Genomic DNA, 25770 nt, shown 5'->3' on the forward strand with positions numbered 1-25770 from the left:
GCGGGAAACAGACAGCAAGAGAATACACAACTGACGGCTTCTCTCTGTACGAGTATTTATAGTACAGAGAAGAAAAACGCTGCTGGGACAGACTCATTCACTCCTTCATGGAATTTCCCCATCTTGGACGTCACAGACAAAAACAAGCACCACAAAAATGACACTTATTCTGGGCACCTTTATAGCTGCATTACATAACGCAGCACATTCAAACAAAACAGAAGCATCAATCCAAAAATCAAACACCCACTGCTTGTAGGAGAAATAGATTTATTATTCGGGGGTTGAGAATATACATGCTCTGTTTTTTTATGATGTCTAAAGGTAAAGACAACATTCACAAGGCGAATCTTTTGTGCAACAGTTTCAGTAGACTCGCTCCTCACAGATAAAAGCATCATATGCAATGGTTTTTAAAATGTATGTACACGGTTACACACAAATCAACCGCCGCCAGGCAGGTCTCCTCTGTCAAATCCGTGTGTCGTGAACACAGGAGCTGGAACGCATGCCGGAGAGGTCCCTCTGCAAAATGTTATCGGCCCAGTTCATTTAAAGGGCTCTCAGCTTATCCTTTATTAGGGATCTTCTGGGGTAACAGTAAAGCTACAACTTTTTGCAAAGTTGCTACAGGTTTTTCAGATTGCCACTGTTGCTGTGCATAATTAGCTCATCCAAGCATTTCTACACATTGATTTGAATAAAAACCTGGAGCTGATATTTGAGGTAATACCTGGTATTGCTGATAAAGAACAGGCTGGAGTAACAGATGTGGAATGGCTAGCAGGACGACACCCTCAAGGTACCTTAGCCCTACCCCTACCAACATCAGCTGCTAAAGAACCGCCATCCAGTGATGGCAAAGCCGGACTCACTAGCCACATCCAACAAAAAAAGAACTAGGCTTGAGCTGCAGGTCTTAGAAGAGCAGTTTTTGAGGATAACATGCTCGGTCAGTTTATTCAGCTGTCATTCTATCTGCGTGTCTGTAGTTCCGTCCAGGAGTAACCGGCGGAGCTCCTGTGGGTCGGTGACGGGCAGAGAGCACGTGAAGTCCTGACAGACGTAGGCTGTGGCTACACCGCGCAGCTGCGACATGGAGGAGAGGACGGGCAGGCGCTGGCACAGGAAACTCTCCGTGTTCCCATCAGCGAGCATCAAGACCTGAAAGAGCCAAGCAAAAAGTATGTGGCATCAGATTACAAGGACAGAACTGATCAACAAGGTGCAGCAAACATTTCTTTGACCATAAATCAGTTCTCCATTATGATAACATTTATGCTTCAAGATTAGGATAATGTTTGCATATAGAAGCGTACATGCTGAATCTCTAATTAACAAATCGGGATTAAGAGGGGTTAATATAATAATATAATAGGGCCTGATATGACCATATTAGTATGCTGCTCTCACTGACATCAAACAGAAGACATGCTGTTATGCTTGTAAATTAATAAAAGTGAATTGAGTTGAAGTATTGTGCACCTGCTCAAAGGCAGTGATTTCAGTGAAGCTAGCCCCTCCTGTATGCTAATTCCTAATGCATACACACATTTTGTTTTAGCATCATGGAAAACTGGAATTCTGTGTGTGGGACACAGGAATTACAGCTGAGAAGCAGAAAAATCAAACGAGTGCTGGAACAGTAAATAGAAACCATTTGTTTTAATACGAACAAAAAAAATAAAGTCAGTTGTCGCCATTTGGCCAAGCGTGAAAATGGTTTGAGTAATTGGATTGTCATTTTTATGTTACTTCCATCTGTGTGGCAGCAGTCCAGTCACTAAAGAAGAGTGTTACTGTCCGGGAGAAAGATGTTCAGTGTAATTATATCTTTAAACCATTTCTGTGTCAACGCATCATCTCGGCACACAGCGCGGCCTCGTGCTGATCATGATTGCTCTCTTTATTCCTTTAATACAGCTGTACTACTCCCATACACTCACCCAAAATAACCCTCCCAAAAAACACCACATTCAAACGTGGGTCAGTGGCTGCTATGCTGTCATGCCCACACCAAGTCAAGAAATTATTGTGTGTGTGTCTGTGTGGGGGATACATGTGTGGTTCACCAGTCCTACCTGCAGCAATGAAGCTTTAAAAAAAGACAAAAACCCAAACAAATAATTTAAGTATGTATTCACAAGAATGTGAATTTGGGCTTCAGGTCACCAGAGAGAGAAAAACCGGCTGCCTGTCTTTGTGCATGTCTGTGTGTCACTGCAGTGTTGGACAGGCAGCAGAGCGAAGTTAAAGAGAGCTGCCCTGTCTGGCCCCTGGGCGGTTTCCTGTCAGACACGTGTCATTTCCTCCTGGCCCTGCACCACCTCTGGTTCACAACTGAGCGAGAAATGACAATACAAACAAGGAGCGGAGGGAAAAATGAGAAAAGGAAGGAGAAAGGAGACGAGATCGGACGACTGCAGGAGGGTAGAGGTGAAACTTCTTGAGTAGACTGACATGACCGTCGGTATAATAAGCTGACAACCAGAGGCAGTATAGGAAACAAACACTGGTTACAGGTTTGAATGATCGACAGAGTATCTGCAGTATATAAACATCTAAGACAAGCTTGAGCCAGGTAGGTTAAACCTCTGCACTGTTTTATCCACACAGCAGCTGAACTTAATCAGGTCTTGTTTGTTTTTCCAATAATAAATTGTACTTTTGCTAGTAAGAGAAATGACCACCTTATCCTTTAGCACAGCCTGAACTATCTTAGGAAAGCTTTCCTGATGTTTGTTCAGGCAGTCTTCAGGAACATCTTGATGCATGCAAAATCATCCAGGTAAGGAAACCCCCCCAAAGTAGTCTCATGGGTCTTCAGGAATAGTTCTCCAGACGTCCCCTTTCTCTTCTCTGGAGGTCGACTGCCTTTTGTTGTGTTCTTTGTCGAGATGCCACACTGCTTCAATAGTGCTGAGGTCCAGGCTCTGGGGAGGCCAATCCATGACTGACAGTGTTCAATAGTGTGCTTTTCTATCCAGATTCGCTGTTCCTGCACTGACCGTGTGTTTACACTGTCATGCTGAAAAATGCAGCCATTGCGATTCACATCCTTCCCAGTTGGTATTGAACGGGTCAAAATCTGAAAGTACTTTCATCAATTGCATCAATTTTGACAAGTTCTCCAACAACAGCTCCAAACAATGACAGAGCCTTCACCGTGTCTTACAGATGGCTGTAGACACTCACTATTGTACATCGTTGCTGACTTCCTGCCGACATAGTCCTGCTAGTCCAGTTCTTGTGTAATGTGGGATACCTCAGCCTTTTCTCCCAGTTTCCCTTCCTTCAGAATGTCTTCTTGACAGCCACCATTTGACAGAGACCATTGTGCTGAATGCTCAGTAAACAACTGATGCATCTCTCTGATATTGTGTCAGGTCTTTAATAGATTTTTTCCTAATTGTTAAGGTCATCACTTTCAGATACTGATACAATTCACAGAGATGTATAATTCCTAGATGATGCATCTTAATGAGTCCAGTTACCCTCCGACACCTCCCTTTTGCACAACGAATGAATATCATTCCCATCAGACTCAGCTGTACTTTGCATTTAGTCCAAATTTGCTAACATGCTCAACTCTAATGGCAAACCTGTTAAACACAAACCTGCTAATCATCAGCATTACCCAGCTGTCACTGTGATTCCTTAAATGCTGCTGTGCTGCAGTACTAACTCTTAGAGCTGCTAGCAAAGCATTTAATAAAAAGATCTAAACACTGTTTTGTTATCAGTGATAAAACAACATTAATATATCAGAACTGTGATCTGGGAATATTAGAAATGATGCCATCCCTTCACAGAGTACATAATGATCAGTATGCAGTATGGATTAAACAAAATAATGATACAGTAAAATATCACGGTCCTTCATCTTCCTATGGGTTACCCAGTGGCTAGAAACATCCATATTTAAATTGAAATAGGCAGTAACTCTGAAGTGCATACAGCAATGTGAAGCACATTAATCAACTTCACACATTATTAACACTGATTAATAATGCTAATACACACACTGACACTGCACTGTAATATACAGTATAGATATAAACAGAAATCCTGCTCTTTGCCTTTCAGATGTATGTTTTTGGTCTTCTATCTACAGCTGTATTGACACAGTCATCAATAATGTATTGTTATTATTCCTATTAATTCAACCTGTAGTATGCAAGTGCATGTGGGGGTGTGTAGGACATGTTAATGTGAGCTTATCCGTATACTGTGATCCACTCCGTACAATAACACTGCACCCTGTTACATGTCCACATGTACAGGTGGCTGTAATAAACTAGGGCACACAGGTACTCCCGATCCTGCTTTCATCCCTAATTGTTCTTTAGTCATTAGACAAAATTGTCTGCTGGAGGAGACTCTCCTCTTCTGTAAGCGTGCCAGCCAGTACTCACCCGGGCCACCATGCGGAACTGTTTGCATCCTCTTCACTCCGTCTCAATGAGCCTTCTCATTCACTGGCTGTCTCAGAGCTCCCCAAGTGCTCCACTCAGCCATTTAGATGCTCATTTGTGCCGATAGCCATCTGCACTTCAAAAGCCAAAAAACTATCAATAGGTTACGCCGCTCAAATCCTGATATTGAAAACTGTATCTGCTGTGTTGAACTACTTCTGTGTCTATTACTAAATATGCTGTGTGGTAAAGAAAATTCTTCCTTAAGGGGAGCATGAAAGGATGCTGCCCACATCTTATCTTCTCAAAATTCATGCAGGCTTACGTGTTTGAAGAAGCTCAGATGATAAATAATTTTGGCACTAAAAAACAGAAAACTGTGGAAACATCACACCGAGCACTGGAGAGAGCTGTCTACAAACATTTTTGGGCATTAAATCAGGGGAAGACTGGGAAGAAGCATGATGGAGTGTGTTCATATTGGTGTGACCGTTGTCATAGCGACCAGAGGAGGATTTCCCTGCCAAACTGAACCTTTTCCACCCTGACTTGATTCTTCTTTTGGCTTGTCAGCTTCATGCCGTCCCTCCCTGGGTCCAGACCACATCCAGCCACGTGGCCTCAACTTAAAGGTCGCTCAGTAGTCTGTCTGTGTCACAACAACACCATCTGCACAGACCCCTCGGTGCTGGAAACGACCTGTGCGTGTGTGTGTGTGTGTGTGTGTGAGTGAAGCTGAAACAAAGAAACAGAGACAGACAGAGATCCAGATTACGTGTGAATGTACACACGAAGGCTTGTGGATGTGATGGACTGAACGCAAAGTCTCTCTCTGTGTGTGTGTGTGTGTGTGTGTGTGTGTGAAGCTGTAGCAGACAGCACAGTTGGCTACACATGAGAGTGCAAACTCCCACAGGGTTAATCCCCTCATACTGGGAAACCCTGAAACAAATACACACACACACACCTCCCACCCGTTAAATGTCCCTACACTGACAGCTCCCTCCCACTCTACATCTCTCATTCTGCCAAAGCAGAAGAGCTCAGACACTTAAAAAGAACATGCCGTACCTGTGCTGACAGCAACTCACAAACACACACGCAGCTTCGGAAATCATTTTATCATATAACCCACTTAGCACGCGCACAACTTGGGGGCTAAATTCACACAATGATCGCATCGAATGCGTGCTTTCAGGAGCCGCTGTCACACCTGAGGAAGAGCAATCACAGTTCTACACGCAGTCAAGCGTGAAGAGAATTACTTCCCCCATCCCTCTCACTTTTGTTTTGTCCAACTTGCACACACACACACACATGCATGCATGCTCACTGTGTCCTGCTCAGTCATCACTGCAACCTGACATCTGGACTTCTGCCCCAGGACAGAAACAGACAAATTCACGCTTTTACGTACATTCTGTGACAGTGTGCTGCTCATATCACCAGTCATCCAGTGACTTTAACTTTACCTTTGGGTTCATTTATTTATCTTTTCAACAAGAGAGAAGGATGAGAGGAGGTGAGTGTGCCAGAAAGAAAACTGGACAGGAGACATTTGAGAGGAAGGAGAAGGTCAGAGAAACGGGAACGGATTCGGCTGATTTGGGAGCATTAAACAGGATTGAGCTAAAACTCTTCACAGAGATCAAAATCTGCCTTTTACTACACTTGTCACATATCCAGAACAGGTAACACACTTCAACTAGGTGCACATTTTAATGCAAGGCTTAATATTCAGTTTAAACTCAGACTCCAAATATGATCACCTACACCACATTAAAAGCAAGAATCTGGAAGCCTTCCTTATCCTTCCAAAAACAGTTATGACCCACAAGGGCTCTGACGAGGATCTGAGGCTTTCCTATGGATTAAAATTTTGGACCGCCTCATATTTGAGGTGTTTCGTCTTCTTCAAGCTAACGCTTAACAGTTTTTACAGTGTGGAGTTCCCACTGTCCTGCTCACGAAGACCACTGCTGTCAAAGGAAGGGTGTGTTAAATGTGCAGAAATGTTTAGGTGGGTGGCAGTGGTGGGGGTGTAAATCAGCTTATCATGTGCATGAATATCAGGAGCCAAAGTTTCACAGCAGGTTACTGAAATGTGACAATTCACTGATGTTCTCCCAGTTTGTTTTTTTAAATCCAGAGAATTAAAAAGACTGACACGAAAATGTAGAATCAAGCTAATATCCAAAATTATGCACATTACTTGACACAAGAGCTACGAATACAGACATAAGGAAAAAAACTACAAACTAAGCCTGTGCGCGCACACACACACACACACACACACACACACACTTGCCGTCTGACCTGAATTAGAATGAGTGGGCGAGCCTGTTCTGGCAGTGTGTTCTGTCTTTTGTCAAGCTGGGCATCAGTTTTCAGCTGCTGACAGTCTCTACAGGACCCTCTTCACTAAATCAAACTGTGTCTGCAGCGAGATGTGAGAATGCCTTAGGGTCTGAGCAGAATTAACAGCCTCTCTCTTCAATCAGGCCCTGACACCTACGGCACACTTCATCAGCTTCTGTTGTGTTTAAGATGAAAGAAGATTCTCATTTTTTAATGTCGTAAAAGTCACGCCAAGTTAGAAATGCTAAAGCGATAAAATCTGACATATGAGTGATACAAGGACGAGGCCAGTAGTCTGAAATATCCCAGATATACAGGCGGGTGACTAATGAAGGAAAAAGACTTGAACCCTTGACCCCTGTATGGAGAGGATCTGCTGGCTCTGTTATGCTGGGGTGGGGGTCTGTCTCCTTAGAAGGAAGGATGACTGTAAATCCATACAAAGATGTTCTGAGGAATCACCTTTACCTTTTTGGAAGAATGTCGTTCATTACTCCAGTAACATTTCAGCGATTGGGTGATCTTTCTGGAGGAACAGTGGAGCAGATCTGGTTGTATGGAAAGGCCCAATCAAAGGGCCTCCCTTACTAATGTAACGGGGAACATTATATCAAAAACATCACAAAATGCATAAGTGTCCTACTTCAAATTTAAAGAAGAATGTTAAGCACGGCTCCACAACACGGGTGGAGAATCATCCTGGTGCTACACGTTTGAAACGGCAACGGTTAGCTTTAGTTTGGTTAATATTAGAACCACCAAGAGGGTCATTTATGTAGCTGTGTATAAAACCCATCATCTCATACTTCATGACTTATCCAGTGTTTTAGTGCTGGCTAAAATGACAAATTATTACAAACACCTCTACTTAAAGCCGCCAAGAGAATTTGACCCCCAACAGAAATCACTGTAAAAATGCTGCACTTTACATTTACAGCACACCTGCATTGTTGACACATGAGCAAGAAACAGCTAGATGTGATTGATAGATGAATACACAGGGCACTGTAGTTAGATAAAAGATGAATGGTTACTACGGTGCTGACCCGGGGCAGAATGGAGTAGAGCCGAGTATGGCTGGAAGTGTAGAGAATTGGGCAGATTTCTACTGTCAGAGCAGAGAGTCCAAAGTAGTAATCAGAGCAAATAAAAAGTGAAATACGCAGCAGATCAGCTGAACTGATTTCAGGCCTGAGGAGCAGAGCTGAGGAGGGCTGCAGACTGAGGTGGAGCAATGTGGGTGGTGGTGAATGAGAGAGGCTACAAGTCCACTGAAGGAAAAGCAGACATGACAAACTTTCACTGTTGCAACAGTAATATTTTGCTGTTGCAACAACTGGTTTATCAGTGAGCGCTCTGTTTTCGATCCTGTCTTTATATTAATTACATTCAGTTTCCAATTCAATTCAATTGAAGTTTATCTATATAGCACGAATTCACAGCAAAAGCCGCCTCAAGGCGATTTTTATTTTAGGGTAAAGACCCAACAATAAGACAGACAAAACCTCAACAATCAGACGGCCCCATTTCAACAGGAGCAGAACCAGGCTCAGGTAGGGGCGGCCATCTGCTGTGACCAGTTGGGGGGGTAAGAGGAAAAAGGAAAGAAAAGAAAAAGAGAAGACAAATGAAAACACAACATAGGGAGACGGGACAAAGCAGGGTAAGGGAGAGAGGAGACTACATTTAATGCTGCAGTGGCGTAAAAATATGTGAAGAGTAAAAAAGGTGAGCGGAGAAGAAGTGCACAGTGTATCCTATTAAGTCCTTCAGCATTCTGAGCCTGAAGCAGCATAGCTAGAAGATGGTTCAGGGACATCTGATCTAGCCCCAACTACAAGCTCTATCAAAAAAACCTAATCTTGAAAATAGAGAGGGTGTCACACTGGGAACTGGTTCCATGGGAGAGGAGCTGACAGCTGAAGGCTCTACTTTTAGAAACTCTGGGAACCACGAGTAAACCTGCAGTTTGAGAGTGAAGTGCTCTGTTAGGATCATGTGCGTGTATGACGGGACCTGATTATTCAAGATGTTGTATGTGACGAGAAGGATTTTGAATTCAATTCTGGATTTAACAGGGAGCCAATGACAAGAAACTAATATGGGAGAAAACAGAAACAAGCAAAATGAACTCTCATCCTCTCAAAGCTGGGGGCTTTTTAGGGAATTATTAGATTGATAAAACCTGATAATAACAAACATCAATAGTCCAGCGTAGAGATAATCAGTCCAACATATTTGTTTATGTGTGCACTGAAGAACATATCCTGATCAAAAGTGTACTGAAGGTTATTCTAATATACTGTAAATTATTATGATATTTATAGATTAAACAAAGCATATTGTGGTGAATTTTACCTGCTCAAATCTGTATCAACTTACATCAACAATATCAATCAGAATACTACAGATGTCTGCAAATTATTATTATATAATCATAATCGGCCTTTGTCAATACTCAATATCTACTCATAAGAAAAGATTTACATTCTGTTTTGCTTTTGCAAAAGCAGAAAAAATAATAGAGATGAACTTTTTTTTGAACCAAAAGAAATCTAGATACTTGTCAGATGTAACTAGTTTAATCCTTGACAGAGAGCTTGGCTCTTGTTTCAGGTGGCTTTACACTCAGGGTCACTGGAAGGCAGATGAACAGTACATCTGTGCCCCTGAGAACCACTAGCCACTAACTGGATGTGTGAGATGAAAGACTGCTGGACTCCATCTGAGGTGTTTCATTAGCTCTCAGTTGCACAGTGGGCCAGAATTGGAAATAAGGTCTAAAATTTTGCTTCTTTCTAATTGACTCTGGGAAACTGTGTGAATTTCAGCACGTGTATGGATACTAGCTCTGTGTGTGAAAGATTGATTGATTTTGACTACTTTTGATTTTACTTCTATATTTCACCTTTAAAAACTGTTCATCTTGCTTTGTTTGGTATCATTCTCTTCAGCACAGCCCTCATACCTCATATCTGGTGTCACTAAAACTTACCCCCTCTTCCTAAACAACCAAATGCCACATATAATTTTGTGATTCGTTGACATGGTACACTTTAACACCAATAGGAAAGGGGTGTTTTTCTTTTAAAAAAAATTTTGCTCCAAAGGGGAGAGTGGTTGCTAGCACTGTCCTTAGAAAACACTGTTTATACCGTTTTATTCAGACACAAACATAGCGTGTATTTTTCTTTTATCATAACTCTGGTTTTACATGGCCTATCAACACAATTTAAAAACTGGTATATAGTTTGCAGTCCACACTTTTGACACAAGTTGAAAAGGCTGTGCATCATTGCATCTTGTTGCTGTGTTGTCTTAAATTGGTCATGTGATTTTGACGCACTGGCGCATCCGTCGACCCCAGAGGGTTAAAGAAAATAACTACTAATTTCTAACTTTAGTACTAATAACTACTTCATTCTTCTTGCAACTTCACAAAAAATGACTGTTTTAATTTTATATAGCTATGTTTTAATTTTATATAGATATTTTAATGTCTAATCAAGTGTGTCAAACATAAGGCCCAGGGTCCACAATAAGCCCAGCAAGGACAAGGACAGCAAGCAAGGAAAATATGAAGAGGGCAGAAAGTTTTAGAAGTTATACAACTGATAAAAAATCTTCTCTATAGCCATTCTTACTACACCAAAGTAGTTAAGTAACAGATAAACAATTAAATGACAGAAAGGTTCCTGTTTTTTTTACTTTCTACCATAGAAGTTTCAGTTAAAACAAGAAAACTTTCATCAATCAATAAGCTGTAAGTTCTATAAATATGGGACAGTCTGGGCAGTGAGCTGCCAGAATCTTTTCTGTAATTTTAGACATTTATCGTGTAGAAAAACTGAAATTGAACTTCTTTATTTTATAGTAAGATGTCTCAGGAATTAAATGTGTAGTTAAATGTCTTTACACTGACAAAAAGTGGAGTTTCACTCGCCGATCAAAGTGGCCTTCAATGGAAAATGAGTTTGACATCCCTGGTCTAAATGCTCTTTTATATCCTCTTACGCTGCTTTTGTAAATTACCTTTGATGCCTTTTGAAATTTTATGTAAAGCACTTTGAATAGCCTTGCTGTTAAAATGTGCTAAAGAAATAAACTTGCCTTGCCTCCTCGATAGAATGGTTACAAGGTCCAGATACTAGATACCATTCATCAGTTTCAGATAAGAGATCCAAGTGAAAACTACATGATACTGGCTGAGGCAGATGAAGAAGTACACCAGTACAGGAAGGAGACACAGGCAGCCAACAGGAACAAAATCCAAATTGTTGCTTTGAAAATAAATTATCTGAAAGAGACAGACTAAGACTGAACTGCTTATAGAGAATTTGCATGCAGTTCGGAGTAATGTTGATGCAGGATGTTCTTCAACACAGTTCTCCAGTAAATGCAAATTGATTCTTGGCACTGTCAATGAACAAAATGCTCAGAACTGCTTTCCTTCCTTTGACTGCCAGGGAGATGTTGGCTCAGCTTAGAGTGCTTCCAACTATTTATGGGCACACAAACTGTTTCGTTAAAGCAGTTTTCTACTGTTCCTTTCAAAAGTTTACATGAAAGATTGAGTTTTCATGTTTGGAAATGTTGTGCTGAAAATGCTACTTTTTCATATCTATACATGCTACCACAGATGATGCATTTTTTAAATAATTAAAATAAAAATGGTATCACAATAGGAATACACTGTAAAAATGTGATATTAAGTTTTTATAACTGGCTTTTGAGGTTTTTTTTAAAATGTAAAAATGTATTATTACTTAAATCCACCACCGCCAAGCTTGGGTGTGAGTAGAGCCCTCTAGTGGGTTGCCACACATGCCCCGCCCCCCGAACACCCAAACAAACAGTCCACTAGTCCAGGACCCGGGGCTTAATCAAATGTCCAGAACGGCTGAAACGGGGAGTCCGAGAACTGGCTGTGGGCTCACCAGGCCGGGAAGGACAGGCCGAACCCTCCGCTTGCCGGACAAGCGCCGACGGGCACGGTGGGATCACAGAGGCAAGGTCAGAGTCCAACGTTCCGGCAGCAGGTGGGCGGCCGCGGCGGAGGGCTGGCACCACAGGCGCATCCTGCAGAATGTGTGCAGGCTTAAGTTGGTCCACTGAAACTACCTCCTGCCGGCCCCCAAAATCCAAAAGAAATTGCTTGGAAGCTGGTTCAATAACCCGAAATGGGCCGTCGCAAAGCAGATGCAAGGGGGTTGATGGGCGTCACACCAAACAAAAACGAAAGGAGAAGATTCCAACGACTGCGGAAGAAAAATGTCTGGTAGGCAGTGGTGCATGGGGCCAGGGACTGAAAAGGGGCCTCCAGGGGAGTGGAGAGCCGGCACCGAGACATCAAAACATGGGGGGGGGAGGCTCTCAGGCAAAAATTTCCCAGGGACGCGAAGGGGTTGGCCAAGGACCAGTTCAGCAGGAGAAACCCAGAGGTCCTCCTTAACCGCGCTGCGCAACCCCAACAAAACCCAAGGCAGACGGTCGACCCAACTACCACTCGTTAAGGAAGCACGGAACGCGGCCTTGAGCAACCGGTGAAACCACTTGCACATCCTGCTAGCCTGCGGGTGGTACGCCGTGGTACAGTGGACCTTGACCTCCTGGCCGGCACCCATGACGGACCAAAGTTCCGACACAAACTGAGGGCCTCTGTCCGAGGTAATGTCAGCGGGGGGACCAAAACGCGAAACCCACGTGGACACAAACCCCCTGGCCACCACCTCTGCTGTCGTGGAAGCCAGGGGAACCACCCCTGGCCACCTGGTGGTGCGATCCACCACAGTCAAAAGGTGTGTGAAACCCTGTGACTGTGGGAGCGGTCCGACCAAATTGTCGTGCACATGGTCCGAGGGGCACCTGAGTGTGCCTGTGGACCTTCGAGCGTTAGCACAGAACACACGCAGCAGCCCAATTCTTTACCGCTTACCAGCTTGACCGAAGCCCGTAAGCCTGGGTGAGAGAGAGCATGGATGGAGTCGAAAACACGACGGTGCCACGAAAGGGGAACGACGGGGCACGGGCGACCCATAGACACGTCGCAAAGCAAACGCGGACCACCATCCCATGAGGCCATGAGGCTCGTCTTTCTCCATAAGTTGCAATAGGAGAACCGTTAGCCGCAATCAGCCGCAGTCCGTGGCCTGCCGCTAAGCGGTCCGCGGCGGTGGGCGTGATGAGGCTCTTCTGGGAGCCAGAGTCCAGCAGAAAACAGCGCCCGGAGCGTGAGTCTTCAATGAAGAGCAGCCTTTCCATATCGTCAGCGACTGCGGCAGGCAGCAACGCGCTCTGGCGCCAAAACGCTGATGGTAGAAACAAAAATCTTTCCCGCGATGTGTAGCGGTTCCTGCCGTCAGTGCCAGCTTGTCCGCTCTGGAGAAGGCTGTTGGGGGTGTCGTCGGCAGATCCACGGCCGAGGCATGCACTCCAAATGTGTGGGAAACCAGCAGGATGCGATCTGCCTCTTCAGCCAGGGAGCTGTACTCCTGCGCCGCTAGAAACGGGGAGCTGGCGAGGCCAGTTCTCACAGTGACAGGCAGTTGTCTGGTAAAGAGATGGACGAAAAGGAATCCTCCGTCGTCCGAACCGAGCAAGGACAACATGTTTTCCGTGAGTTCAAGAGCCGTGCCTCCGCCCAGCCTGGAGAGGGAAAGAAGTTTCTTGGCTTGCTCCGCACCGGAGAGGGTGTATTGCCGCAGGAGTAGGTCCTTAAGGGCGACATATTTCCCTTGCACGGGCGGGTCCCGGAGGAGGGCCATCGCACGGCGGGTGGCTAGCGGGTTGAGCAATGCCACCACATGATGAAATTTCGTGTCGTCAGCCGAGATGCCGTGGAGAGCAAACTGAGCCTCCATGCGGACAAACCATGACGAGGGGTCATGGAGCCAGAAGTCCAGCAACTGGAGCGCCACGGCAAACGTAGCCATAGCAAACATAGCCACAGCAGGAGCTAGAGGGCCGGCAGTAGCTGGGCGTCCAGGGCGAACTCCATGGTTCGATGCGTGTTCAAGGTAGGGTCACCAATATGGAGGCATGGGACACACAAAGTTGTAGCATTTTCAGCACAACATTTCAAAACATTATTTTTGATTGATTTAAACTAACCTAGACTACAAAAGGAGAGTGTAAGTAACACCAAACAAGATGTGCTTGTCAGCTTTAGTCTGTAACTGTATTGCAGTCTACCTAGTTCCAGGTTTGGAAACTTTAAGATTATTACATTTTGTCGTAGCATGCTGTGTAGAGGAATCATTTACTCAAAAAAAATCTCAGAAGTTAAATTTATGCTGCAAGTTTTCCAAGACAAAAGCAAATCTTGTGTTTTATTTAAATACAGGAAAGATACCCATCAGTGTATCAAGTGTCAAAGTAAAACTTGCTAAGGGAGATTTAACCAAATATGAGTGAAATTGCATGTATATATTTGAACATGTAAGTATAGTTTTGACCTTGTGTGCATTAGAGGAAATTCTTAATAAATTCAAACTTGTGAACACAATACTTGTTTTTTTTTAAAGGTAATTCTTTGGAAAGAAAAAAAAAAGTTCAAAGAAAGTATTAAATATCTATATGCAATCTTCTGTCCACAACTGTGGGAAAAATCTTTTTACAAACATAAGAACGATCAAACAAAAAAATGTTTTTCACCTTGCTACACCTGTGATTACATGAGAAAGAATTTCACAGCTTATAAAGCGGGAAGGAATGACCCAAAGGGATATACAGTTGCAAAATGCCTGTATTTATGTATGTGTAAATGTGTATCCACACACAGCATGAGGATATTTACTGAGCTGAGATGTGGACAAGCACGAAGCATCAAGCATGGCTACAGCACTCAAGATACCACGGGCAGAGGATTATATCGCACACATGCCACTAAAGCTGTCAACTCTGCTGAATCATGAGTGTACATGCAGCTTCACCGTTGCTTTATGAATATACTGGCACATGTTGGAATTATGGGACAGAAAGATGAAAAGAAAAAAAAAGTAACATTCACTTAATGGATGAATGTGTAATGCTTTAGATTAACAAATATAAGAAGAATGGAAGGAGGTGAATGTAATGTGAAACTGAATATCTAAAGGATGTTCATTTGCAAAATAGCAGAGACAAAGCAGGAAAAAGAGGATAAGTGGCTACCTGAATGCATTAAAGTAAGCCTGAAATGCACTTTTCCTCTACATGAACCATCTGGGGCCTTTCCCACAGCCGTCAGTCAGACTGTTTTCTACTCTGGATGGTTACTGGGCTTAACAGGTCATCAAGGTATTGGCGGCTCAGGTGGTAGAAAGAGTTGCCGAACAATCAGGAGGTGGATTGATTCCTGGCTTTACATGTCGAAGACGCTGAAGATGCCCAAGTTGCCTCTGACGCATCCATTAGACTATAAATGTTGGCTAAAAAGTGCTTAGGAATAAATAAAAGCACTGAAATTGTGTGTTTTTAGGTGGCTTGTGGTAGAAAGCACTTTGAGTGGTCAAAGTGAGCAGAAAGTTGCTACAAGTACGAGTCTGTTTAACAGAACAGAAGAAACAATTCTTAGCGGACATATGCAATCTTTTAAGGAGCTTTCATGAGTGACCGAGGCTCAGCGAAACAAAGAGACACAACAGGACACGGAGTGAAACAACGGAGCTTAAAGATCACTGAGGACCCTGGGTATGCCTAACTCTAATCCTCTTTTTTACTGTGGTGTTACCATTGCAAGTTAGCTAGTAGATACTCTCTCTTATCTCCACCCATCCCCTCCTTTCCCTTTCTCTACTCACACTCCATATCACCCTGCTAACTGTTCCCCCATGTCTCTAAGGTCTTGTTAGGGATTCCCAGTTGTTCGCAGACATTTTCAAAAGGACTCTCCTCTTAATAGGCCACGGTCCATCCTTCTACTCTACTATTTGTCCTATTCTCTCTGCCTCACTCTCGTCTTTCGAAAGGCACAGGGAATGCGAAATATATCCATCTACATTTAATTCCATTTAATAATTCTTACATGGTATTTCTTAAACCATAAAAAATCTCTCTGTCCTAAGCATATTTTCTAACGCTCACATTTTACAGTCCCCCATAAGACGTGCCACAAACACTTTCCAGAGGATGGGACACATATTGCTGAAGTTTTTACTTAAATACACTCGAGAGAGGAACAGCAACTCTATTGCTCTCTGTGACAGTTTGCTTATAATAGAGTTACACAAAGTTACTTGGCTAGTATTCTGGGGGTAAGGCTGATGAATAAGCAGAGCTGACAAGACACAGTCGGGCTCAGTGGGAACTCACAATGGGAATTACAGTTCTTGTAAAACATTATTCAACTCATAAAAGATCATGTGTAAATCTTGGGCTGACAGAAATTCATAATTTGAACCACTATCAATGCCACTGCCAACATGCTTTGTTGCTTACATTACTAAGCAGCCTTGAGATCACAGCTTGATGAATGTAAATCTTCATGTTTAGTGTTGAATGTATTCCATTTTCTAGAAATGTATTCTAAAAATGCTGATCAGAAAGAGTTGTTATGAAGGGAGAAACTATCAACAAAAACAACCTTTTGGTACCAGGTTGAAACATGTTTTTTTAATCCTGAAGGTGCTCAAGTGGCAGTTTTTTGGCACTTGCACACATGTTGCCTCTTGGGTAAAACATGTTATCATTTTGATAATGTCATCTCTTTGTTATAAACAGTGTTGGGTAAGTTACTTTAAATTAGTAACTTAGTTACATTCCTAGTTACTTCCATCAAAAGTAACTCAGTTACTTCAAGTTACTCGTTACTTTCAAAGTAACTAGTTACTAGGGAAAGTAACTTTGGTTTTACTCAGACTTCTCTTGTTAATGTGTTGCTAACTGGATACCCAGCAAGAGTGCCAGTCTTCTAGCTTGCTTACTTGCCACAAGTGCACTGTGCCACCTACCAAAGGAAAAAATAATGTGCATATTTCCACGAGAGAAATCCCACGCCTGGACCGTCGCTGACCGCCGCCATGATTCTAGCCTACGTCACAGCGTCATGTGCGCTTTTTACATCCAACACAAAAACTGCAGTCGTGGTGCTTTTGATTGTACTCAGAACTCGGAAATTCTGCCTTCTGAATAGGAAGATGTAGGCAACACCAGACTGCAGATGAGCTGCATACAGGGCTGGACTGGGACAAAAAAATCGGCCCAGGCATTTTGACTAGAGACTGGCCCACCATTATAGCAAATATCATAAAGCCTTTGAATGAAAACAAACACTGTTGTGACAGTGATGTACACTGTCTTGATGGTATATATGTATCAATCTATCAATCGTTTGTTGTAAGACTCAGATAATTATTTATTAAAAGCTAGACATTTGAAATGAGAATAAGAAAGTATTTCTTTGTGCCCCCCTTTCCCTGTTAATGCCCTACCTGGCCCCCTGGCAAAACTTTGCTAGATCCACCCCTGCACAGTAACCAGCTGTCAGCTACATAGAAAAGGATCCTGGTGTTATTTATCTCTCAGAAACAGTTCATAACTTCCCTTCAACTCATTCATGTCACCTAAAAGGTAAACCTGTGTCTCCATCACCTGTTCAGCTCTGATGATTCAGTAAGGACATCTCCTGGTTTCATCTTCATGTTTCCCTCTCACCACATATCCAAACCGACATCATGACCAGCAGCTTTACAGCTGTGGCTCCAGCAAACATCAGCTGATACTAGAAATTAATATTAAATAAATTCTAACAACAGCTGATCAAACGTGCTGCTGTTGTTTAACGCAACATCCGCTGGTTTCCTCTTTCTGGCGCAAAGTGGACGATAAATAAACAAGAGGGAAAAGCCGATCAGCTGATCATTGATCAGTTTCATGATTAAAGTAGCAACAGGAGAGGGAGGGTGAGAGGATGAGAGAAGAAGAGGCAGCTGTGCAGCAAAGACACAGAATAACTCCAGCTTTGTGTCTTTTTCATTGTAGCTTAAGTCCGGGACAAACTGTTCCTTTTCACCTCAATACGAAACGCGTAATAATTTCTCTGAATACGAGACGATTCCGTTTGTTAGGGAACGGTTGGCAACTCTAATAATTAACCATATGAACAAAATAAAGTTCAACATCATTAACATCATAGCACCCACCCAGCTGTATAGAAACCCCGTCATGCTAGCTAGCACGCAGTACGAAAAAGTCAGCACAACGAAAATAAACTCCAACTAAACTTGGTTTATATCTGACCCAGATAGACTGCAGGTCATAACTTCTTACCTGAAGTTCAGTTCACACTCGGACGGGCGGCCGCTTCGGGTCTCTCCTCTTGCCCCCCCTTTCTCTCCTCCACCTGCTGGCCTCCATCACTTGCTAATGTTACTGAATCTGTGGAAGCTCCGCGATAGCCACCACACGAAGTAACGAATAACGAGCCTATCTAAATCCCAGTAACGAGTAACGCGTTCCTGATTTTGGCATAATAACTAGTTACCGTGCTCGTTACCACAATAATAACGTAGTTACTGTAACGCGTTACTTAATAACGCGTTAGTCCCAACACTGGTTATAAACCACAAAAAGTCTCAGTAAGCATTACTGTTAAAACCCCAAAAGAAGGGTCTATGTGGAGATTTGCAAAAGACGTTAAACCATTCTGACTCACAAATGTGCCCAAATGCAGACATGGTAAAAGAGAAAGCAGGCGAATTACTCAGTACAGGTTGAACATTATTGGAGTGCAAATATGGATGTAATTTTTTCGAATCAGTGACTCACAGAGGTCACTAACATGAAGATGATACAATTCAGAAATGTCCTTGCAAGTGTTGTTAGAATATTAGCCTTATTTTGAGAACACATTCTGACTGCACACTTTTAGAGCAAAGAAATTCCACACGTTGGTGTTTTCAGTGCCAACGTGGCTTTGAAGAAGAAAATTTAGCCACCATCAATTTATCATTTATACCTGTGTTTTTCACACTGTTAACATATTTTCCTGAAGAAAGACCTCATGTCCTAAGTAGAGGAGGCACACTAGAAAAAATGTTTCTAGTCCTACCAATGTTCATGTTCATGTCACAAAACACCACTGTAACACTCTAGTGTCTATCCCTATCCTTAGGCCCAATTGCTAAAAAAGACTGCATCTCTATTTGTATTGCAAATCCCATACTACAATTTCTGTACTTACACAATCAACAAACCCTAACCCGACTCTAATCAAGCTATGTTTCTGTGTAATAGAAAAATTAACCACAATTTATTGCAGCAATTACAATCAAGAGCAATGTTTCAGTTTAACGGAGGCCTATAATTGATTCCAACAAGCAAAAAGTGAAGAAGCAGCTCCGAGTGCTGGAGTAAATTGAGAAGCGCAGACTCTTGCGGTGAATTAAAATAGTAAGTATTTTAAATGAAGTGTGAAGAAATAAAAATGTGCGCGTGTGTGTGTGCGTGCATGCTCTAGATTAGCATGAGTTGAGTTCTGAGCACCTCATTCACCACAATTAGTTTGTGGCGGTCTAAAACCAGGAAAACAGGCAAGGAGTAATTGGATTTAAATTAGACATGTTCTCTGCTCATAGCTACCTAATGTAACGTGGAGCACAGTCCTCTTACTCACTCTTCCTTCGACTTCTTCCCTTTATCTCATTTACCAACTCTCAATCTCTTCCCACTCCTGATGCTTATATAACCCACCCAGCTGACTCCATCATGCACTTTACCCCTTACTTGCATTATACCCATTCCCTTCCAGTTCATTTGGTGTTTTTACGTGTCATCTTGTACATTATCTGTGTTAGATCATGTTTTCTACTTTTCCTTGTTCTTGCTACCAGAAATGAATTACTTTAAAGGAACAGATCAAAGAATGTGTACCAAGAAAGTGTCGAAGTTTTTATTATTTCATAGGTTTTAAAACATTTCACAGAACAGAATCATTTCTCTTAAGAGTTTTTAAATGATCTTTTATTAGCTAATGACTCTGTGGACACCATTATTCTAGTGCTTTAGATCTAACCAGTTTCACAGGGTTCTATTCTATTACTTTGCCAGGTATCAATTCTGTGCTGATGATTTCCAAATCTACCTGCTCCTAAAAGTATTACATATTTTGTCAAGTGACATTAAAGTCTGAATGACCTTATTTTTTTTTCTCTTACTTTAATGAGAAGTATGAATTACGATAATAAAAACCAATTAGTTCCAGCGATGATCCAAAACTGGACCTGTGTCCAATGTCTCCAAAGGTTGATTCTGTTGATCTGGACGTAGCGTTTTTAGTTTCCATTATAAATAAGCTTGGTGTGAAAATGGGCTGTAACTTAAAGACTGAACAAACAATTCTTAATTCATTTGTTCAATTAGGTTTTTGCCAACTAAGGCTTCTAAGGTCAAGCACTTCTTATTTATTATTAACTTTTGGAAAGTTATACATGCTTTTATTACATCTTGATGATTGCAGTGCCCTTTATGCAGGTGTAAATCAGACACCTTTACACCTTCAACAACTGGTCCAAAAGGCAGCTGCCCACTTTCTCACTAGAACCTGTAAGATCGAGCACATTTCCCATTCAGGGGGACTGAGATTTCTCAGCCACAGGATCTAAATTGTAGAATGAGTTGCCCTTTTACATTAGGCTGCCCCCCGCCTTGGCAAGTTATAGATATTTAGGCGTATCGTCGTATTGTCTCTTGTATTTTTGTGATCCCTTAGATATTATTTATTGATTTGTGTGGGCATGCGTGAGTGTGTATATCTGTTTCACTTTTGTCTAGTGATGGGATTTCCGGCTCTTTTTAGAGAACCGGCTCTTTCGGCTCGGCTCACTAAAAAGAACCGGCTCTTTCGGCTCCAAGCCGGCTCTTCGGGTTGTTTTGTTGCATTAATTAATTTATTATAAACAACAATATAAAATTGTGCACAAAAGGAATTACTAATGTTAAAAAAAAAAAGTGGTTTTATTTATATATGTTTATATATAAATATATACAGTGGCCCCTAGAGAAAAAGCACGTACAAATTCCAAAGCACATTTCTAGCGTTAACTGAACTTCAAAACAGAGCTACCCTAGATCACTTAAATTACACAATTTAAAGCATATGTGTATTGTTTGTGTATTTATACACAAGCACTCATATATTCAAATAATTAAAAAAAAAATTCATTTACCTGTTACTACCACACATCAAATCCGGTCGTTGGTACTTCCTGGCTTGTGTAGCCACTAGGTAACAAAAGCTCAACATCCTGGAGCACTTCTGTTGTGTTTTGTACGTGTTTTGGAGTTTGTACGTGCTTCTGTCTGTAGGGGCCACCGTAAATATACTTTTATTTATTCACTCCACATAAAATGTAATAAATAAATCATATAATACAAAAACCAGCTATTTACATTTCAACTTTTTAACTATTTAAATTTTCAGCTTTTTCCTTCTAAACAAATTTAAAGTGAAACAACACAAAACACTGCAAATCACAACACAATTAAATATAAATTAAAAAATGAAAACAAAAAGAAGATGCACATTCTCTGTCATATGGGCCTGCATGAATAAACTTTCTGAATCCTTTATAGTAATCATCCACAACTATTTTCAGTTGTGGATGATTACTATACCTTTCTAATGTGACGTTGTTGTCCCTGGCTCTCTTTCCCCCCTGCTCTGTTCCTGTGCTACTGCGAGTGTAACTACCGCCCCTCCCCCCTCTTCCCAGGGCAAAGCACAAGGCTCGTGTGCAGAATGAAGCGGGAAAAAAAGTGCGAGAGAGAGGGTGAGAGAAAGAAAAAAAACCACGGCTCTTGTCGTTCACTTCAAAGAGTCAGCTCTAAGAGCCATTTCGTTCGCGACCGACACATCACTACTTTTGTCAACTTTTTTTAAAAAATAAAATTGGATTGTTAAACTGGTGGATGCTCAAATTAGACACGGCTAAAGTTTCAAGCCATATTTAAGCATATGATAAAGTAACCCCTGTAAAGCCAAAACTAAGGCTTCACGTTCAGAGTTATTTTCTATTTTTGGCTCTAAGTATGTCAGCACTAAATCCACACCCATCTGCTGCTCAATCCCTCTGTTTAAAAAAGGTAACCAATCAGAAGGAAAGCCATGTTAAAAGTAAGTGGAAAGGCGCTAAAAAAAGCTGGTTTCTAACAGCAGTGAAGGGCTCCACAAAGGTTCACTATAAAATAAGCATTATTCTAAACACTGAACCATTAAACTGGAACAGTTTGCAGCCGAGAGTGAAGTGGTGGGAATGAGAATCAGCACCTCCAAATCTGGGGGCATGGTCCTCAGCCGGAAAATGGGTGGAGTGCCCAGTCCGGGTCAGGGACGAGTTCCTGCCCCAAGGAGGAGTTTAAGTATTTCGGGGTCTTGTTCACGAGTGACGGGAGAAGGGAGCCGGAGATTGATGGTCCATCATGTTGAAGAGAGAGCTGAGTATGAAGCGAAGCCCTCAATTTACCGGTCGATCTACACCCCTACCCTCAACTATGGTCACAACCTGTGGGTGGTGACCAAAAGAACAAGATCGCGGATACAAGCGGCGGAAATGAGCTTCCTCCGAAGGGTGGCTGGCCTCTTCCTTAGAGATAGGGTGGGAAGTTCAGCCGTCCAGGAGGGACTCAGAGTAGAGCCGCTGCTCCTCCACATTGGAAGGAGCCAGTTGAGGTGGTTCAGTCATCTCATGAGGACGCCTCCTGGGCGCCTCCTGGGTGAGGTGTTCTGGGCATGTCCCACCAGGAGGAAGCCCCAGGGCAGACCCAGGACAAGCTGGAGAGATTATATCTCTCTCTCGGTTGGCCTGGGAACGCCTTGGTGTTACCCCGGACAAGCTGGAGGAGGTGGCTGGGGAGAGGGAGAGGTGTGGGCTTCTCTGTTTATGCTGCTGATTAAATTGCTGATTAAATTTCTTGGTAATCAATTAACAGGCGAACTGCTTCAGCACAGTTTTATTTTTTCTTAATTTCTTCCTTTTCTCTTCCTCTAGTTTGTAATCACATCACGTACATGTGAACTTTTGTCCTCACTTATTTATCTTGTAGTGATATTTGCATGTGAAACTGTGTATCTCCCAGAATGTGTTTATGTGCTCCAAGTGTTGCTTGTGAACATACTGTATCAGAAAGTCCGTGAGTGTATTTTACATCTGCTGTAGGCAGTGATGCCATTCCTCTCAAAGTGTGATGTCTCATCTCCAAAAATAGGTTTATGTGTATGTTTATTGTTGTGCAGGACCATCAAATCTCATCCTGGCTGAGACAGCTTCTACTGCCACTAAAGTTGGCTCTTGCCACTATATCTGGACACACACAGATACTATGTGCACACACACTCTGTCCTCTGCCTCATTTACTCCCTCTCAGCCTCCCCCTTCGTCTCACTCTGAAGGCTCATTAGAACAAAATCTATATCTGACGTGTCACTCAAACAGACTCCAGGAGTCTTTTTTTCTTTGCTTCTAAAAGCACAAATGCACACAGTTATACTGTAAACTGTTCCATCTTTACATTCAGTATCTAACAAGATACCAGTGAAGCCTCTTTTTTTCTATTCCATGTCTTCGAGATAAAAAATAAATACATAAAATTTCCTCGACTTTAATCTTTTTAACCATATTACTGGTTTCAGTCCAAAGAACATTTTATTCTTTTACTCTAAGTGGTGTAGTGCCGATCACTTACTGCCTCACAACAAGAAGGCTCCTGGTTCACCTTTCTGTATAAAGTCTGCATGTTTTCTGTGCACTCTGAAGTTTATTTGTGTGTGTATGTAGCAGCTACACTGATCCATCATAGTCATCATGAAATGAAAGAAAACAAGAGGAAGATATTTCCGAGTGTTGGATTGACTTTTGAATCACAGTGTAATTTGACAGTGCATTTGCGGAGCTTCTTGATTATCTCATCTCCTTAACTTTTTCCCCACCGGGCATTTTTGTCAATGAAAAACTTGAAGTGTGCTGAAGAGCACAGGAGTGACAGCTGAGTCATTTTACACAAGAAAAACAAACAAACAGGGACAAATTTCTCATACGTCACTACACGAGGGCTCGTCTGTGAGATGGCCTCCTCGTGCGCGATTACAATACGAGGCTAGGGCTGGGCCATATCATACCGTTCACGGTAATACCGGTATAATGTTGGGCAACGATAAGAAAATGAAATATGGCGATAGAATATGGGTAAAACGCGCATGTGCAGTGCCTTTGTTTTCATACGCACATGACGGCGATGGAAAATAAGAAGGGTGAAAGCGGATCGTTGAATGAAACAGATGAATCAGAACTGGTTTGTAAAAACGCTGCAGCTTCAGTGGTGTGGAACTGGTTTAGCTTTCGTCCGTCAGATACACAACAAAGCACATTTTTGGTAGAGCATGCTAGCGGGCCGTCGTTATTACCGTGTTTTTTGGAAAATACGGCACACTTAAAATCAATCCTTTGATTTTTCTGTAAATCGACAGTGCCCCTTATAATCCCGTGTGCCTTATGTATGAATTCTGGTTGTGTTTACTGACCTCGAACCGATTTTATGTACACGGCACTCAGCAATCTGTCAAATGTTTTAGTACGACTTTGCTAAGCTACGAAGCCGTACCGCTTGATGGATTGTCGGAGCATTACGGCTATCGTAGGCAGGAGCCTCGCGGAGTGATACGTACTGTGCTTCAACATAATATTACCGTATTGTGTGTGTATAACCTCTTTTTAAGTTTTGTGGATATTATACATGGTTATGCTGAGGATATGTCGGCCAAGTTCCACTGGAAATGCCTTTTGGTTAAACTGTCAGCAAGGAATTTGCATTTGCACTGTTAATTTTTTATATAACTTTAATGCACATAAAAAACAGCTGCTTGTTTAAGTGAAAATACAGTGATGTTTTGGTTTTTTGCACTAATAAAGTTGTGGAGTTGTAAAGTATTTCGTCTAGTGTCAATTATATCGTCAGTTATATCCTTATCGCAAATTTTCAAATGTATATCGTGATAAATATTTTTGGTCATATCGCCCTGCTCTATACGAGGTGGGGTGACCATGATACCCCATCAGCCTTACGTGGCTAAGGGGTAAAAAATGGTGACACAAAGAGAAGCTGGAATTGCACAGGAGGAAATGACACCACCGAATGGGCCGATCACAGTTGGTGCAGGCTGCACTGACATGACGTGGTTACCATTCTGAGGGGGTGCAGGGTAAAATCAATGAGCAATAAAAACTACATTTTTCATGACCAACTTTCTCATTTAAATGAACCTAACTTGAAAATAAACCTGTCTTTATTATTGATGTGACCATTTCTCCTGACTGAGACAGTACCCCATCAGAGAAATCACTGTCATTACCCTGAATATAACATGGCTGAGCATGTGACAGTACACAGTGTACATCAGCCTTAATAATACATCCATTCTGATAATGGCTCCATCCAGCTCGGTCCTGATCTGTGTCTCTCTGCGGAGATCTGGAATGGCTTGATGTTACTGCAGCCACTGCCTGATACTGCACAACTCATCTATATTTCAGTAGGGCAGTGTGGAGTGTGTGTGTGTGTGTGTGTGTGTGTGTGTGTGTGTGTGTGTGTGTGTGTGTGTGTGTGTGAGAAAAGACAGGGCGAGAGATGGAGTGGACAATCACTGCTTTAATTTAGTAGTCTAATTCTGGTTGCAAGCTGGGCAAATAAGTGAATTTAAAGAGCAGTGTTATACAGTGAGAGCTGTGAATCTGTGCTGGAGCACTTTCTTTGTTGAGTTTCACTTACTCAACAAGCTTGTCAAGATTCTTTTTGCAATTTAACCCACAAAGTGACAAAAGCAGCAGAAATCTACAACACCAAGGAGCTTTCCTGTGGATGCACTCTGGACCTTAACATCCATAACAGACAGTGACTGTCTCCGACCTCACCCTCTCAAAGTCAAAGCCACGCAGAAATATTTCTTCCATGCTGTCAAGATGTTCTGAGATAGAGGCTGGCACCAAATCACAGGCATGTGTGAAAGCATGGCCTTTTTAAGTCAACT

At 42.3% G+C, this 25770-nt stretch overlaps 1 protein-coding gene across 1 annotated transcript in view; it reads right to left on the reverse strand.

The window, feature by feature from the left end:
* Positions 1–253: 253 nt before the first annotated feature.
* Positions 254–25770, reverse strand: part of spata20 (spermatogenesis associated 20) — a 60625-nt gene continuing 35108 nt past the window's right edge. Inside the window, exon 16 of the mRNA XM_084938291.1 lies at positions 254–1164. Within this exon, the coding sequence (XP_084794417.1) occupies positions 970–1164 (195 nt within the window). The 3' untranslated portion in view covers positions 254–969. The remainder of the gene's footprint in view (positions 1165–25770) is intronic.

The sequence above is a fragment of the Perissodus microlepis genome, chromosome 8, assembly GCF_051167445.1.
Source record: "Perissodus microlepis isolate ML-2025 ecotype Zambia chromosome 8, ASM5116744v1, whole genome shotgun sequence".
Classification (NCBI taxonomy): Eukaryota; Metazoa; Chordata; class Actinopteri; order Cichliformes; family Cichlidae; genus Perissodus; species Perissodus microlepis.